Below are 17,935 nucleotides of genomic sequence, written 5' to 3'. Positions count from 1 at the left end.
GTATATTACAAGAGCATCTTCCAGGTAACACAGTTTTGTAACACTAAACAACAATATTTCTAAAGAGATCAAATGCTTAGAGCAAGCAACTTGCCATATATAAGGATATGAAGAGTTCTAAACAAATGAAATTCTTAAAGAAAAGTAGGGAGAATAATGTCATTACATTGAAAAGGCCTCCAAACCAAAACCTGTAGAAAAAAAATTAGAATGGAAGGAATGAGATAAAAATGCTTCTATATGTTGGTACAACACATGGATGTTCATATTAGAAAATAATAATTGCTTGGAAGGTTAATGGTTTCATTAAAATAGAAAAATGTAGATCATTCTGAATGGTTTTTGTTTAAACAATACCTTCCTCCAAGGCTATTATTTAAGGCACGCAAAAGCCAGGGTTTAGGCCTTTGAGATTCTTCAGCCCAACAAATATGGAACCTACAAAAGTCAAAAATTATTACATACCATAGAACAATGATCCAATTAAGTATGCAGAGGTGTAATTAAGAGAATCAACGCAATGCAAACTTTTTAATCAATGTCTCAGTCTCATCCCATGTGTCTAGCTTCCAGACATCATTCTCAGTGATAGGTCTTTTATAGCCTTGCAGCATGAGTGGGGTCATCCACCCGAAACAAATCCCTACCATATACCAATGCATCACATTAGTGGTATGCAGCTCAATCATTCATAGATTCATCTAACTTGATTATCAGAAGGAAGGTAAGTATAACAAAAGCTATCATCAAATCAAACTTACCATCAAAATTTTTCTCATTCGTAATAATTGTATAATTTGTTTTTCGTAGTCTTAAAATAACATTGAGGTTTCAATTTCTAAATTACAAATTTTATGTTCTCAAATAGATTATCCATAGTAGAGATGCTTAATCAATGTAACTGGCCATTAATCAATAGCATAAGATACTTAACACTAAACAAGTAGATATTTCTACAAAATATTGGACGAAACAAAAGAAAAAGTACACTTATCATCTTAACGATATTCTTTACTTTAACAAGGTAAAAGAATTTGTTAAGTATTAGTGTCTAAGGATAGTTATGTCCTTTGTTCCTTTAGTCTTTTATTATAAATGTGTAAGAGGGGAGAACCCTAATATTATCAGTGTGCTAATAAACTCAGCCGTTCTCTCTTTTTCTTCTTCCTTTCATTCTTTTCTTTCTCTTATGCGAATATAACACGGTATTGGAGCATTCTTAGAAATCCATTGAGTACGCAAGGAGTCATCACCATCTTGTAAGGGAAGAGACCAAATAATGTAGCCAGTCAAATGGCGAGCAACAATAGCAAGACTACAGGAGCGTGACCAAATCAGATAGTTGGAACCATCCAGTTTGACGGGACTGATTTAAAGAGAGGGACTATTGTTAAGAGTAATAACATGACAGCGCACCCTCATCACTAACTGTATCCTTAGTCTCACCCTCAACCATTGAAAATTAAGTCCCACAACAAAAAAACAAACACCAGCCTAGGAACCAGCAAAAAACAAACAGAGGCAAATCCATAAACTTAACTTAGGAACAATAGGTTACCTCTAGAGAAAAACAGAGCCGAAACATGGGTTGGAGAAGCAGAAACTATCAAAAATTGAGAGAAATCTTGCTAAAACTGAGAAAAATCGACAGAAATAAAGCTGAGCCTTGCCAAATCATCAAAAAGACTCCCAACCCTTTGCTCCCAAGGTAGAGAGGGGGGAAGGAAAAATTTGGGAAAAAAAATAGCCCCAACAAGGACTTCCGAAAAATCAATCAGTTTTTCCAAAAAATAAACAAAAATTGGAAAAACCCTCAAACAATCATCAAAAAAATTAAAATAAAATTCTAGGGTGAAAACCCATCAAATTTCAACCATAGAGGATTTTTTATTTTTTTTTTGTTAGTATGGATGTCACTTTCCGTGAATCTGAGTCCTTTACTTCTCCTCTGCAATCTCCTCATGGGGAGAGTGTTATGGATGAGATTGCGGATGAGGAGATGGCATATCAGCATGAGTTATCATTTTTTCTTCCTAGTAAGCAGGTTGTTATTTGTGGTGAGGGAGAGCCTAATAGTCTTGATGTGGAGCCTGACATTGATGATCGTTTGGACAAGGTTGATCTTAAAACTTATTCTTGGCGTTTGAAAGAACAAACTTCTCTTGTGCCACCAGACCAATCATCGTCCCTCATGTCGGTTCCAGATCCTGTTTCGACTGATTCTACAAATAATGCACCTCAGTCTATTAATGATTTGAGTCTTCCTACTGCTCTTAGAAAGGGGGTTAGGGCTTGTACTCAACACCCCATTTCTAAATTTGTGTCATATGATTCATTTTCCTCTACATATCGTGCTTTTGTCTCGTCTCTGTCTTTTATGTGTATACCCCAAGGTTGGAAAGAAACTATCAATGATCCTAAGTGGAAAGTAGCTATGGTAGAAAAGATGTAAGCTCTAAGCAAGACTAACACTCGGGAGTTGGTTCTTCTTCCTAGTGGAAAAAAGCCTGTAGGGTGTAAGTGGATGTTCACCATTAAGTAGAAAACAGATGGAACAATTGAACGGTACAAAGCACGACTAGTGGCCAAGGGATTTACTCAGACATATGGCATTGATTATCAAGAAACCTTTGCTCATGTAGCAAACATGAACTCCATTCGAGCTATTCTCTCATGTGCGGCTAATTTGGGATGGCCTTTACAACAGTTAGATGTGGAGAATTCATTTCTCCATGATGATTTAAAGGAGGCTTATATGGATGTACCACCAGGATTCTCATCTCAGTCTACAGTTGGGAAAGTTTGTAGGTTGAAAAAGGCTTTATATGGTTTGAAACAGTCTCCTCGAGCTTGGTTTGACAGATTCTTGAAGGCTATGTTGAGATTTGGGTATAAGCAAAGCAATGCAGACCACACAATGTTTGTCGAATGCAATGCAAATAAGGCAACTATGCTTATAGTATATGTGGATGACATAGTTGTAACAGGCAATGATGAAAAGGAAGTGACACATCTTAAGATGCTGTTGGCTAAGGAATTTGAGATACCTTGGTTTGTTGAGGTACGTTCTTGGGATTGAAATTTCCAGATCTGACAAAGGCATCTTTATTTCTCAAAGGAAGTATATCCCAGACCTTCTTAGGGAAACTGGCATGTTAGGCTGTAGACCTACTGATTCGCCAATTGAGGCTAATCACTATCTTTGTAGTAGTGTTAGTGATCTTGTGGAGAAGTAAAGGTACCACAAACTTGTGGGAAGTGTGACAACCCCATCACTTATTATGCTTTTAATCCTTTAATTTTGAATGTGCTTATGTGTTTAGTGTGAAATTGAATGCTAATTATTGTTTAAAATGATTGTTAGATTCATATCTGTTAGCCATAGGAATATCTGTTATGATTTCTGTTATAACCTGAAATTGAAGGCGTTAATGGCATTAGAAACCAAAACTGATTAGTTTAATGTGAATGGCATAGCTTTTAGAGCCTACTGGGAAGTTTGATGAAAATTTCATTCAGATTAAATTAATTAAAATTGAGTGGGATTAATTAACCTTAAGCATGCTTAATTAGTCTAAGTTAATTAAGTCTATATAAATATATATATGTTGAGAAGGTTATTAAGCTCATTTTTACACTCAAAAATTCTGAAATTACATTCTAGAGAGCGAGTGAGAGCAAGTTAGAGAGAGAGAAGCAAGAAAACTTGGAGAATTGAAGGTTTGTGAAGAGGAGTGCAAGATTTTGCTAGAATTGGTACAATTGAAGACTCTAGGTATGTGATTAATCCTTAATTTATGAATTGAAGTCATCAATATGTGTAATCAAGAAGATAATGAACTAAAATACAAGAAATGAGCTAACAATGATGAATTTGAAGCTAATTCATACATGCATGCATAGAAGAGTGTAGAATCATCATTTTGATCATGAGTTTTATTACATATGTTAAGTTTAGAAATTGAATTCTACATGCATCCATGAATTATGTTGTTTGGAACTCAATTTCATGTTTTGAAGTTTTGGAAAAGAATTTGAAGTCAATTGAGCCTTGCATGGTGAATTCGTGAAATTTTGAACATAAGGTTAGAAGTGGGTTTTGTATTCATGTTTTTGAAGGAGTTCATGTGTTTTAGAACATGTCATGCAAAGGTTTTTGGCATTGAACTTGTGTGTTGAAATTCAAACTGTGTTTTGGAAATTCCAGAATTCGACTGCATCGCTCAAGCGAACAAGTTGTCACTCAAGCGTTCATCTCATGCATCTAATAGTTTTGCAAACATTTACAGTTGGCTCGAGCGACCGCCTTTTATTTTGCACTTTGGCTTGAGTGATCATCGAGCCTAGATTCGAACCATCCAGTACTTCTGCAGCCCATGTGGTCCGCTCGAGCGACCAATGTTGCGCTCGAGCAAAGTGCCCTGTTTCAGCATATTTTGAAAAGTTATACTCTCTTCATAATTCCATTCTCATCCCTTTCTGCCTTAGGCATGTATTGAACATCCTAAATGAATTAACGAGTTAGAACGAGACTTAGAAGAATTGAATAAGTTAATGATCGCTTCGATAATATGATTCAATGTGTGTATGTGCTTATGTGAATTGTAGGTTCATCTACGAGGACGTGTCAGAACCAAATTCTTGTGAGTACTATCTTAGTAAAGATATTTTTATATATCTTATTTTCTAAATGATACCAACGTAGTAAGATTTTGTGCTATGAATGAGCCTTCTATCTGTCTAATTCATAAAAGATTTGTAAATGTGATTGACAGGCATGAAAGCATATGATGGACCTAAGGTTCTGTACAATTGAAATGGGCCAAAGGTCGTTCTGAATATCTGAAAAAGAAGGACCTAAAGTCGTTCCGATTATTTGATTTTTCTGAATATCTGTTATGTGTTAACCCAATGGTCATTATACAGATAATTGATTAGACCCAAGGTCGTTGTACCCAAGGTCGTTTCGACAAGTATGATATGTTCTGTTCTATATCTCTGTTTATGTTGGATCCAAGGTCGTTCTGTCATGTATTGAACCCAAGGTCGTTCTGCTATGATACGAATTTAATATGTGAATGATTTTATTTAAGTATTAGAACTCATTCATATAACCTCTTTACTCTGATGTTATTCACTGGGCTTTCACTCACTCTGTCATATATATGTATGTACGTGAGCAGCGGGATGTCCAGCCCTAGTGAATCTGTGAAGTTTACTCTGATTTTTGTGGAGTTAGCCATGGAACACCTCACACATGAGGCTTTTGTTTTAATCTTTGTTTTTTATCTTTTATCTTCTTTTGTTGGTCATGTTTTACCATGTTTGTATATAAGTTTTGGTTTTGTTTGATAATGATGTATGAATGATCATAGACATGTGAGATCTTTATATATGTATGGGTGTGAGTTATTAATGTATAAGAAGTTTTTGTTCATGCCGTTTATGCACAAGCTCATTGGACAAATTTTATAATTCTACTGCCACTTCTGGCCCCATATAATTAAATATGATTTGATTTCACTCTGAGGCCGTAGGTAATCTCATGATTACTGGCCGGTTATGATCCAAACCTCTAGGGGTGGGTTCGGGTCGTGATAGGAAGGCTTGTATATCTATCTCACAATCAATTTATGCATGATCCTCATGCACCTCATTTGGATGCAATGTATTGCATTTTGAGATATCTTAAATCTGCTCCTGGAAAAGGGATTTTATTCTCCAATCATAGTAACTTGAGATTAGAGGCATTCACAGATACAGATTGGGCTAGTTCTATAGATGATAGGCTATCTACCTCCAGATTACTGTGCATTTGTGGAGGGAAATTTAGGGTTGGTTTGGGATGTTCTAAAAAGTATACTTTTTGTCTTTTTACGAAAAGATGTGCAGAAAAGTAGAGAGGTGATGTGATGAAAAAAAGATAAAAAGATAAAAAGATGGATTATATAGTCTATGCCAAACCAGCCCTTAGTGACATGGCGTAGTAAAAAGCAAGATGTAGTGTCCAGATCTAGAGCAAAGCCAGAATACAGGACTACGGCGCATGGTACATGTGAACTAATGTGGCTTCAATCCTTGTTGAGTGATGTAGGGTTTGTTTGCAGTGAACCCTTGGCACTGTATTATGACAACAAAGCTGCCATTAGTATTGCTCACAATCCTGTTCAGCATGACAGAACAAAACATATTGAGATCGACAGACATTTCATCAAGGAAAAATTGAATAAGGGTTTAATATGTATGCCTTTTGTGAAATTTGAACACCAATTGGCTGATGTATTTACTAAGAGTCTTTGATGTATTTACTAAGAGTCTTAGTAGTAAGGTTTTTCACCCCATTTGCTACAAGTTGGGCATGAGAGATATCTTTGCACCAACTTATTAAGAGTGTTAAGTATTAGTGTCTAAGGATAGTTACGTCCTTCGTTCATTTAGTCTTTTTTAATAAATATGTGTAAGAGGGGAGAACCCAAATATTATCAATGTGTGTTAATAAACTCAACCATTCTCTTTTTTTCTCATTCATTTTATTCTCGTCTTTCTCTTATGCAAATCTAATAGAATCTTTCTAAAATAATATTAATTTTCAAAAAATAAGTTCAGCAATTTTTTTGTTTAAATGTTAAAGAAAATTTAAACATTCATGTAATGTATCTACGATGTATTACATAATGTATTGTGTATGGTATATTGCATCATGTATCACAAGATATAGGTAGCTCTATTTACATGACAACTTTATCTCCTTATACCCTTTTTCCATTTACACCCCATAAAAAATTCAAAAATCTTCACTTTATCTCTTTATACATCTCATAATTTAAACAAACCATCATCACTGACCTTTCATATCTCTTTAAACCTCCCGCACCTTTCCAAACCCCAACTCACACGCCCACCTCCGATCATGATCTTTGACCATTGTAGCTACTGTCTCAGACCACCGCAGACACAACTTCGCAGCCCTCCTCCACCACAACCTTTCCCCCCCACAACCTTTCTCCACCCCCAACGACTACCAACTGCAGCCTCTACCCCTTGCAACACTCCCAAGCCCGACAACCACCACATCATTGCCATGCTCACCCTAGTGGCCACTGTGTCGCAGCCATCTCCACCCCACTGACCCCCAACCTCATAGCCCCACACACCTCCCTAAACTCAGATCTAGGGTTTTTAGAAAGGAGGAGAAGAGGATCTAAGGTTTTCAAAGAAGAATAAGATGTCATCGGCCTAATAACCTTGAGGTTATGGGTTCAAATCTTAGGGCCATTACTTTGTGCATTATGCCAAAGGTTAGGTGTATACTCAATCTTTTCCCTCCCAAACACACATTAATGTGTATTAATTGGGCGTTGTTTTTTAATAAGATGTTGTCAGCGGACTACCAGAGCTGAACCAATTGTCTCTATGTAGCTTCATAGTGCCGAACAAATTCCCAATGTTCGAATCTAGCAAATTGAAGCAGAACGAATGGTGTTTGTTTGATTTTTTTGATGCCGAACAGAACGTGTTTGTTCGGAGAGTGACCACTAAACAAGGTGGAGTGGTTCACTATGGAGCCACCAAACAGGTTCGTTGGGGAGGGCGAGAGGGAAGGAGTGGTCCACAAGGTAGGCTGATGGTTATGGGGGAGGGATTGTTGTGGTTCACAAGCATTGGGAGAGGAGTGGCAGTGGTTCATGACGGTCGCATGGTTGCAGTGGTGGTTCGTAGGGTTGGGGGGGGGGGGGGTTGTAGTGGTTCATAAGAGGGATGGCGAGTGCGGAAGAGTGTGTGGCGCTGGTGCAGTTGCGTGCGACAAAGGCAGTTGAGGCGGTGTTTGAGAAATTAGGGTCAATGACTTGTAGGATTGAGTTTTTGGTAATGTTACATAAGGAGAGAATTGTAATTAAAAAAACAAAAAGGAAATGAGGGGTGGAAGGAATTAAATTTGTGGTGTAAAATAGAAGCACCCATAAGATACATTTAGCATAAGATGGTAAGATATGTATTGGCTATGTGTATCTCTAAACATATCAAATTGTAAGACACTAACCCTCCAAGACACACATGGATAGCATCTACTAATTTTCTAATTGAAGTCCATTCTCTGTCAAAAAAAATCATACTGGTAAGATTTCTTTATTATAGAACAAGAACTAGGCCATTTTCAACACTTTGGTATTCTTGGAAAAAACACTATATAATATTTACTACTTACTGGAAAATATGCTGGCATCCCTCTCTGGACAAACATGCTCTCCTCCAAGAAGTGCTTCATACTTGGTGTCGATAAGAGGGTCATTCCGTATTGGGACGTACCCCGGATAAGGATCCAATTGAGGAATGTAAACAAAAAGAAACACTCCAAAGAGAACCTGCACTAGAACAAAAATTGCATACCAATATCAGAGAGATTTTCTTTAGAGTGACTTAAAAATAAAACCAGAAACTTTAAAATCAAGACCATTTTGGTTTGAAAAATGTTATGCTTCCATACAACGCAGTCATCCTGATTTGGCATCAGCCTTCTGGATTTAAATTTTAGTGTCTAACAAGTATTGGCCAGTTTGTGTCAGCAAGAGATAATGAATCCCATGAGCCTAGAAGGATCAACATAGATACAAAAGCAACAAACCTGAATGAAAAGTGTGATGAGGTACATATGCAGCACAGATCTGCACAAATAAATACAATTATGAGTATGCATAAGCCACTGAAAGTTACAAAAGAGGAATTCCACACCAAAGCCACATGCATCCTAACCAAATAGTTCTTTAATTTTATATGCCAAAGCACAAGGATTGATTTTGTTTCTGATCTGACATTTTGATCAACTTGGGGAAGGAAAGAGTTTGAAAACTTAAGGGAAATGGAAATAAGTTTTGGAAATGCACAAAATAGAACAAGTGAGCAATCTAGGAGTAGTTTTTCAATCAGTAAATGAATTTCAAGCACAATACATAGGTACCAACAACAAAGGATTACAAATTTATTAAAAGTATACTGACCCTGTGTAGAATGAGATTGAGCATTGAGCATCCCCCATATGCAGCTCCAAACCGAACATACCACCGGAACTCTCTGATGTAGATTCCAGTTTCTATTCCAAGTATAACCAACATGGAGCACCAAGCAAGAGCCACAATGATCAATGAAACCATCTGTAAGAGATAAGACATTATTTTACAAATAAAGTTGCATTAAACCATCACATCGCCTAAACAATTTATAATCTACATGCCATTAAATATAAAATAAATAAATAAATAAATAAAAACTGGGATAGACATTCCAACTAACATTGCAATTCATTAATGAGAAAATAAATAAAATAAATGATATTAATAACAACAATAAAAAAGGCGACCTAGTGCATGAGACTCTTGCTACAACAAGGTGGGAAGGGTAAGACGTCCACAGCCTTACTCCCATTTCTAAACTATTTCGATGACTCAAACTCACGACACCTTTTAATGCCAAAAGCAAAGTGCAAACCAAATTTTGATGTCATTACATTAGAAAACCTACAAACCAAAACTTAATTTTAAAAGCATGCTAAGCATTAAAGGAAGTCCTATCAAGCAAACTTCATCTCTAAATAAAAGAACACCCTATTTTGGTACTCATATACTTCAAAACATGATTGTAGTTGGAACCTGTTATGCTCCAGAGGTACCCATTACATACCCAAGTTGAACACTCAAGAAGCCAAAAAAAAAAAAAAAAAAAGAAACATGTTTCGTCTCGTGTATCCAATGTGATGTGGTACAGGTATGGCATTTTTTTTAAGTACACGTGCTTCATATAGGGGGTACTAATGACAAGCTTTACTGTTGGGCCAAGCAGTCCTTAAAAACAACAACAACAACAATAATAATAATAATAATAAAGTGTCTTATTTCAAAGTTGTGACTTTTACTTTTACTCTTTTTGTCTCTTTGGTAAGTGTGAGAATGAAGTGATCATCTGATCTAAGAATAATTTCTACAGTCAGTTTGTCATTTTGAAATTGAGCACAGAAAATTTGAAAACAGAAGGGAAAAAAGAAAAAGAAAAATGTTCAGCTTATTCATGGTTGCCAAGACATTATAGATCAGCTTTAGTCTCTCTTTACCAAAATAGCAGAAATTAGAAACTAAGTGTTAAAAATGATGTAATATTATTGATTGATGTTTTGATGTGTTTATATTACAAGATTTATTAATTACAATTCCTATACAATCTATATATAGAAGAAAATGTGGTAGTAGGTGTAGTGGAGGTGATAGTGGGTTAGGTGAAGTGGAGTGTGTGGTGAAGTGGAGGTAGGTGAAGTGGAGTGTGTAGTGGAGTAGGTGAAGGTAAGGATGGAAGAGAAACTAACCAACTTGAGTTTGGAGAGAGTAACAAAACAAGAAAATACATAAAAATAAAAAAGGATAGGAGACACGGTATGGTCGTGTCAGACCGTTGGTGAAGACACTGTATGGGGTGTCATAACGTGGTAGAGGACACTGTATGGTGGTGTCATAACGTTGTAGATGACACTGTATGGGGGTGTCATAACGTGGTAGAAGACACTGTATGGTGGTGTCAGACCGATGTAGAAGACAGTTTATGGGGTCATGTCGGACCGTTGTAGAAGACAATGTTGTGACAGTTTACGGAGTCTTGCTGGACCCTTGTAGAAACTAACCGGAATCAATGTCGGGACAGTTTACAGAGTCTTGTCGGACCCATAAAGGAGCTAACCGGAATCAATGTCGGGACAGTTTACAGAGTCTTGTCGGACCCCTAAAAAATACACTGTATGATGGTGTATATAGGCTGCCCAAATATATAGATATATGGATATATATAGTGAGCCCTCAAAAGTCGCGCCCTCAAAAGGCGCGCCCACTTTATCAAAAGATGTGCCATGAAAAGGCGTGCCAGTTTGTCGGGCGTCAAGAGGCGCGCGATGCGCGTGGCTGCCTCGGCTATAAGACAGAGGCTGAGGCTGAGGCAAAAACACCTGTGAGAGATATTCTGAGAGAGATTTCTGAGAGAGATTCTGGATAACACTCTGTTGCCCAGAAAATGGCTTCGTCTTCGTCTTCCCGTGGACTGCTCACCCTCTTTCCCGACCTCAACGAGTCAACGAGAGAGAGAACTGGTGCGGTGGCACTGGAAACTCAACCAAGCGCCCCGGAGTTTGCTCCGTTGAACTTTCCGATGCGGTCGGTGGAGCAAAGAATGGCAGTGCAGTCGGATGTGGAGGCCAATCAGTATACTCTGAAGTCATGCGTGGAAACCATGACGGCGGTCACAAATTTGTCGAACCGACTGCAGAGTAGGACAAATGAGGTGCAGCATTTAAACTCCCAGCTGGCTCTGCTCCAACGCATGTATAAGGATGCGCGAGCAGAGATCAGTGTGCTGAAAGCAGAAAATAAGGAGCTGAAGCGGAAGGCCACCGTGATGTTCCGATTTGGAGGTCTGCCGTATGCTGCAGTAGAGGAGCAGGGAGTAGTGATCGTGCCCAGTGGAGTGGGAAACACGGAGGCAACACCGTCAAGGGCCGCTCAGGACGGGGGCAAAAAGAAGAGACCTGCAGTAGAGTAGAGGAGAAAAATTCTGCCTGTGGATGTGGTTGTTGGTTTGTATTTTTTTTTTTTTTTTTTTTTTTTTGTGTGGAGAACTGTGATCAGGGTTGATCCCGAAGATAAATAAAAGAGAAATAAAACTAAGTTATTGTGCAAATCTGTATTTTTATTTTTTATTTTTATTTTTATTTTTATTTTTTTTAGTTTTTTTTTTATCATAAAGTGCATGTGTTGATGCCGTGTACCTGTGTAATGTATGGGAATATAATAGAGATATATATATATATATAATAAAAAAAAAATTGGAGAGAGTGGGAATAATAATGAGTCATGAGTGTGCTTTATAAAAATAAAGGTGAGGTAATGGGAGGTGCCGGGTGCTCTTGTGTTGTTTTTTTTTTTTTTTTTTTTTTTTTTTTTTGAAAAAAAAAATAAATAAATAAATAAATAAAGAAAGAAAATAAAAGAAAGAGAGTGGAGTACAAAAGGTGGACACTCTCAGTGGAAAGCATGAGGGTAGTGATTAGATCAAGGTGTAATAATAATACAAAATAAGACCAATTGAGTGGGCTTTTTAAGAATAATAAAAAAGAGACCACATGCGTTGTGTGAGTGGGTGGTCTGTGTCAATGGGGTGCTGGGTGTGTAAAACTGTGCAGATTTTTGTTTGTTTATGTTTGTGGTGGGTATATCAAGTAGCCAGACCCAGCTAGAGAGAGCTGATCGGAACCGGTGATGGAGAGTTGGTCGGAGAAGAAGCCGGAGACGGAGATGAAAAGAGAGCACCAGAGGGTCCTTCAAGGCAACTGTCATACGCAGCTGTGTTCTGTCTGCTGGGTCTGTTTCAATTCTTATCAAACACAACATGGCCCTTGTACTCTCTGAAAAAAAAAAATAGTGCTTGCAACCAAATTATTTGCATTTGGATCAAGCCCAGGACAGATCATCAACCGGAAATTGTAAAATAAATTTGCCATTTCGGCAAGAGACATTGGTCTTACACCTCTAACCACTTCTTGAAGTTTCAAAGGTGGTCCAGCAAGGGATCTCCACTGCGGGAAGAACTCTTCAGCAGACACTGTTACAGGCTGAAGAAATTTATTGAAGACAGCAGGAAGGCGAAGTCTGACATTGACATGAGTGCCAAACTTGTAGGAGAAGTCAAGAACAGCTACGTCCCTACTTGGTCGGAGGTTGATAAATTCATGGCCGACTTGTTCTTTTCTTGGGAAACAAGAATACTGCTCCCCTTGTTTCAGTTCAAGCTCTAATATTACCTCCTTCCCATCTGAAGATAGAACTCTCATTGGTACCTGAAGTTATTCCTCCACGGGCACAGTGTGGTGGTGTCCAAGCCGGTGTTTGGTTGACGACGGTGGCAGACGGGAAGAAGGACAGAAGTCCTGCGATGCTGGTTGAACCTGATAATACGGGAAGAAGGAGAGAAGGCCAGCTCTTGGATACGAGCTTGAATGTGAGGAGAGGCTTGGCTGGTAGCCGTAGGAGTTGGGCCAAATAGCTTGATGCCTTGTGCTCCTCCATGATGAACATCCGCCATGGAGAGAGAGAGAAAATGTTGAGAGAGAGCAGCGGAGTGAAGGTATGGGTAGAGGTCCGGCGGGCGGCCAAGGCGAGGTTGCCGCCCGCCGGTGAAGCAGAATTATTAGCTTCTCAACCTTGCTCTGATACCATGTTAAAAATGATGTAATATTATTGATTGATGTTTTGATGTGTTTATATTACAAGATTTATTAATTACAATTCCTATACAATCTATATATAGAAGAAAATGTGGTAGTAGGTGTAGTGGAGGTGATAGTGGGTTAGGTGAAGGTAAGGATGGAAAATTCTAACAGCCCCCCGCAAACTCAAGGAGGAGAGAAATGTCAATCAGTAACAGCCAAGATCCCATATAAGGGAAAAAGAGAAGCATAAAAAAAGGATCATCGATATAAAGTTATCGCAAAATAAATTTAGATATCTAACAACCAATGTCTTTAAATTGTCCCTCTCATTCTAATCATAATAACTCTCCTTCAGCAATAGCATCACACTCCTAAATCCTTATGAGCCTCAACTTCAGTTTATATGTGAAATGAAGCATTCCATCCAATCCTTTAATCCCTAAAAACATCTTTTTGCACAAAAGAAGAGTATGGAATTTTTATAAAAGATAGATGCATGAGATGTACAGTACATAACTGGGAAGAGCATGCAATCTATATGCAATGCCATTGGGGGGCAATACCTAATCACGTTTAGAAGATCGTGATAGAAGAAAAGCCAGTAATGGAGTGACTCTCTCGTCTCTAAAGATTTAAACCAAGCTATCATATCATATCTTCACAATACCATGTTCTTGTTTCTTGAATGCTTAAGATTAATGCAGATAAACTCAGCCACCACAAATTTTGATACTTCAGAATCAAGATTCCCTGACCCTTCCTCCCACAAACCCCCATTTGGAGCTAGGCATTGCATCAGCCATGTAAAATCATCTTGAGAATGCAAACTATGTCTCAAATGTAAATGTAAATGTCCATGAGGATGGCTAACTGAATCTTACTTGGCGTTGTAATGTTTTGAATTGTAAGCACGGAAAAAAAATTGAAGGAAGTAACATTGTAAATCATGAACAAGATTTACATGGAGAAAAAGATTTTTTTCCTAGAAGAACTGTATTCACTAGGACTTACTTCACTTTAAAGCCCAAGTTCAGCTTTATTTGCTTTTAGAACCAAATACACATGAATGCTCTTCCATGGCAGATATTTTCATACTAAAAAATTACTCTCAACGTCTTAGGCAAATGTCTAACTTAGGCTGTCAATTAGCTGCACATTTATGGATGCCTCATAAGCTTGCATGTTGAAACACATAGGAGCCAAGATTACACATTTAACTAGTTAGATGCATTTAAAAGACAAGAAAAGTAACTATAAAATCCAGATCGCATATTATTCAAAGTAAAGGAATGTTAGAATCGAAAGAAAATTGTAAATAGAAACTGCATGATAGTAAACAACGAACCTCGAAGGGAGCAAGACCTGTCTGTCCTTCCAAATTAAACAATGAAATGCCCATAACCAGTCTAAACAAAGGCTCAGCAGCACAATAACCAGCCAAGAGACCCAACACATAATTGTAGTATTTTGATCTGAGTTGGTACCTCTGGTTCGGTAGAAGCACAGGCCCAGAAGAACCAAATGAGATATACAAACCACAACAGAGTCAATGCCACATGGTGTATAAGCACCAAAAGCACTATCTGTCACTGTTGCCCAAATCCCACCTTTAACTGGCTGACAATACCAAACCAGAGGCTCAAATAATTTTAAGTAGTAGAGTATTTAGGTATTTGATTGGGTGTTCTGTTCATCCAATCCTTCCAGAAATAACTCCCTGCACCTCTGCTCTGCAGTAATAGCAAACCATAAAGTCTTGAAATTAATTAATAAAAAAAGAAGAAGTCATATATATGCATATTAAAAATCAAACTTGTAACTCCACTGGCATAAATTGAACTCTACTTGGAACTAAAACAAACAAACAGGCATTGGTATCCACTTGACCCTCCCTTCTTTTGGTTTCCAAAAACAGTTAGAAAACAGAAGAGAGTACAAGAGAGTAAAACTCTATTGAAATATTTTCTGTTGTTTTTGGTTTCAGAAAATGGATATACAACAAACATGGAGATACAAACACACTCACTCAAAACAGCAACTGTCCAAAATGGAAATGTTGATCATTTGGGTACTGATATGGGTCTTAAAGCACTCAAAAATTCAAAACCCATGTTTTCTCTACAACCAAACAGAAACATGAAGAACAGTGAGCAAGAGAAAATACCTCTGAAACATTGCAACTTTAAGACTAGTAGATTGTTGTTAGCACCATAAATCTGCAATTTTTATTATTATTTATTATTTATATAATTGCAGGACATGTGGCATTCTCCTACTCATTTGGAGGTTATGAGAAGTTATGAAGGCATGGAGAGTTATGTGGCATTATGGGAATGAAGATGGAAGAGTGGGTAGTTTTAGGTGGTTATTGGGTAGTTATTGCTGGAAGTTTTTTTCTACAAATATTTGTCTATAAATAGCCATTCATGGCTACATTGTAAAGGACCCAGAATTCAAATCAAAGACAATTGATTTCTATTTTTCTTGTCATTTTCCATATCTTAGGAGTAGTTTAATATAGATTTCATTTATTTTCAGCATTTTCTTTTCGAAGCATTTTATGCACTTCCTTTTCGCAGCATTAGGAGTAGAGGTAAGTAATTATTACTTTGATTGTTCACCCAATCGTCTTTCTCCGTCCCTCTTTCTTCTTTTACTTTATCTTTTCTCTACACTTGACAATTTTGAAGTCGTCTTCATTGAGGCAAAAGAACCGTCAACGCAATCGCTTGACAATTGGCTTAAATTTGGCACGCTCACATTTATAACATTTTCCTTCGTAGGAAAAATAAGCCAACAATTTTTAGCACGCCCAGTGGGACGTCAAGTGTAATAAATGAAAAATGAATTGGATTTGTCCATTTCAAATAGCCTCTAGATGAAATTTATTGGCGTAAACCGGGAGTCCCGTGCTAGTTCCGTAAGTTTTCACAACTTACATCGGTCCCTCCCAGGGTGTTCGACGTGTTCCCCGGGCCTTCTCGTAACTGTTACACGATTTTGGGCCCCAACGGCTTATTGTCGAGCTTAAGTGTGAAAAAAGTGCATTTTTTGATTTAGTTGTCAAACCGAGAGTCCTGTGCTAGTTCCGTAAGTCTCCGAAAATTACCTTGGACCCTCCCGAGGTGTTTGGGGCATTTCCCGGTCCTTCTCGTGACTGTTGCACGGTTTTGGCACCCCCGGTGGTCCGATTTCCAAGCTTAAGTGTGGAAAAAGTGTGTCTTTCCAACTTAGTTTTCAAACCAAGAGTCCCGTGCTAGTTCCGTAAGTTTTCACAACTCGCGTTGGTCACTCCCGAGGTTTTTGAGGTGTTCCCGGCCCTTTTTACAACTGTTACATGATTTTGGCCCTCCGATGGCCTACTTCCAAGCTTAAGTGTTAGAAAAATGTATTTTCCGACCTAGTTTTCAAATCGGGAGTCTCGTGCCTGTTCGTTAAGTTTTCACAACTCAAATTTGAAAACTAGGTCGGAAAATGCACTTTTCTAACACTTAAGCTTGGAAGTAGGCTATCAGGGAGCCAAAATCATGTAACAGTCGCAAGAAGGGCCGGGAACATATCAAACACCTCGGGAGTGACCAACGCGAGTCGTGAAAACTTACGGAACTAGCACGGGACTCCCGAAATGAAAACTAACTTGGAAAGAGACACTTTTTCCACACTTAAGCTTGGAAATAGGACCACCGGGGGCGGATGCCAAAACCTTGTAACAATCACGAGAATAACCGGGAAATGCCCCAAACACCTTAGGAGGGTCCAAGGTAAGTTGCGGAGCCTTACAGAACTAGCACGAGACTCTCGGTTTGAGAACTAAATCAAAAAATGCACTTTTTTCACACTTAAGCTCGAAAATAAGCCGTCGGGGGCCAAAACCGTATGACAGTCACGAGAAGGCCCGGGGAACACGTCAAACACACCGGAAGGGACCAATGTAAGTTGTGAAAACTTACGGAACTAGTACCGGACTCCCGGTTTGAAAACTAAGTCCGAAACGACACTTTTCTCGCACCTAAGCTTAAAAATAGTCCATCCGGGGGGGGGCCAAAAATCGTGTGACAGTCAAGAGAAGGACCGGGGAACACTGCTTTAAACACATAGGGAGGGAGTTATAGAAACTTACGGAACTCGCTTTGGACTCCCGGTTTGAAAACTAAGTAAAAAAATGCACTTCCTAAACACTTAAGTTTGAAAATAGGCCACCGGGGAGCCCTAAAATCCTCTAACAGTCCCGAGAAGGCCCGTGGAACACCTGCAACACCTCGGGAGAAACCAATGTAAGTTGTGGAAAATTAAGGAACTAGCGCGGGAATTCCGATTTGAAAACGAGGTTGGAAAAGGTACTATTTTCACACTTAAGCTTGAGAATAGTTCTTGGCGGGCCGAAATCGTGTAACAGTGACGAGAAGGCCCGGGGAACACCTCGAACATCTCAGGAGGGACCAATTTGAGTTGTGAAAACTTAACGAACAGGCACGCGACTGCCGATTTGAAAATTAGGTCGGAAAATACACTTTTCTAACCCATAAGCTTGGAAGTAGGCCATCGGGCGGCCAAAATCATGTAACAGCAGCAAAAAGGGCCGAGAACACCACAAAAATCCTCGGGAGTGACCAACGCGAGTTGTGAAAACTTACGGAAGTAGCACGGGACACCCGGTTTGAAAACTAAGTTGGAAAAAGACACTTTCCACACTTAAGC

At 38.5% G+C, this 17,935-nt stretch overlaps 1 protein-coding gene across 4 annotated transcripts in view; it reads right to left on the bottom strand.

Moving 5' to 3' along the window:
* The window catches only part of LOC114259631 (ABC transporter C family member 2-like), a 122,677-nt gene that overhangs the window by 68,467 nt on the left and 36,275 nt on the right, over positions 1 to 17,935 (bottom strand). For 2 of the 4 annotated variants that reach the window (XM_082881821.1, XM_082881825.1), the window contains exons 3-9: positions 14,583 to 14,967; positions 8,997 to 9,149; positions 8,624 to 8,663; positions 8,207 to 8,363; positions 529 to 643; positions 358 to 438; positions 167 to 191 (exon numbers count right to left, since the gene is read on the bottom strand). In XM_082881821.1, coding sequence (XP_082737947.1) covers positions 167 to 191; positions 358 to 438; positions 529 to 643; positions 8,207 to 8,363; positions 8,624 to 8,663; positions 8,997 to 9,055 — 477 coding nt within the window. In that variant the 5' untranslated portion in view covers positions 9,056 to 9,149; positions 14,583 to 14,967. Of the gene's footprint in view, positions 1 to 166; positions 192 to 357; positions 439 to 528; positions 644 to 8,206; positions 8,369 to 8,623; positions 8,664 to 8,996; positions 9,150 to 14,582; positions 14,968 to 17,935 lie in introns of all 4 variants that reach the window. The other 2 variants (XM_082881817.1, XM_082881822.1) reach the window with 1 other exon arrangement.

Source organism: Camellia sinensis, chromosome 1 (genome assembly GCF_055761805.1).
Source record: "Camellia sinensis isolate YWXY chromosome 1, ASM5576180v1, whole genome shotgun sequence".
Taxonomy (NCBI): Eukaryota; Viridiplantae; Streptophyta; class Magnoliopsida; order Ericales; family Theaceae; genus Camellia; species Camellia sinensis.
This window is presented reverse-complemented; position numbering and strand designations above follow the sequence as displayed.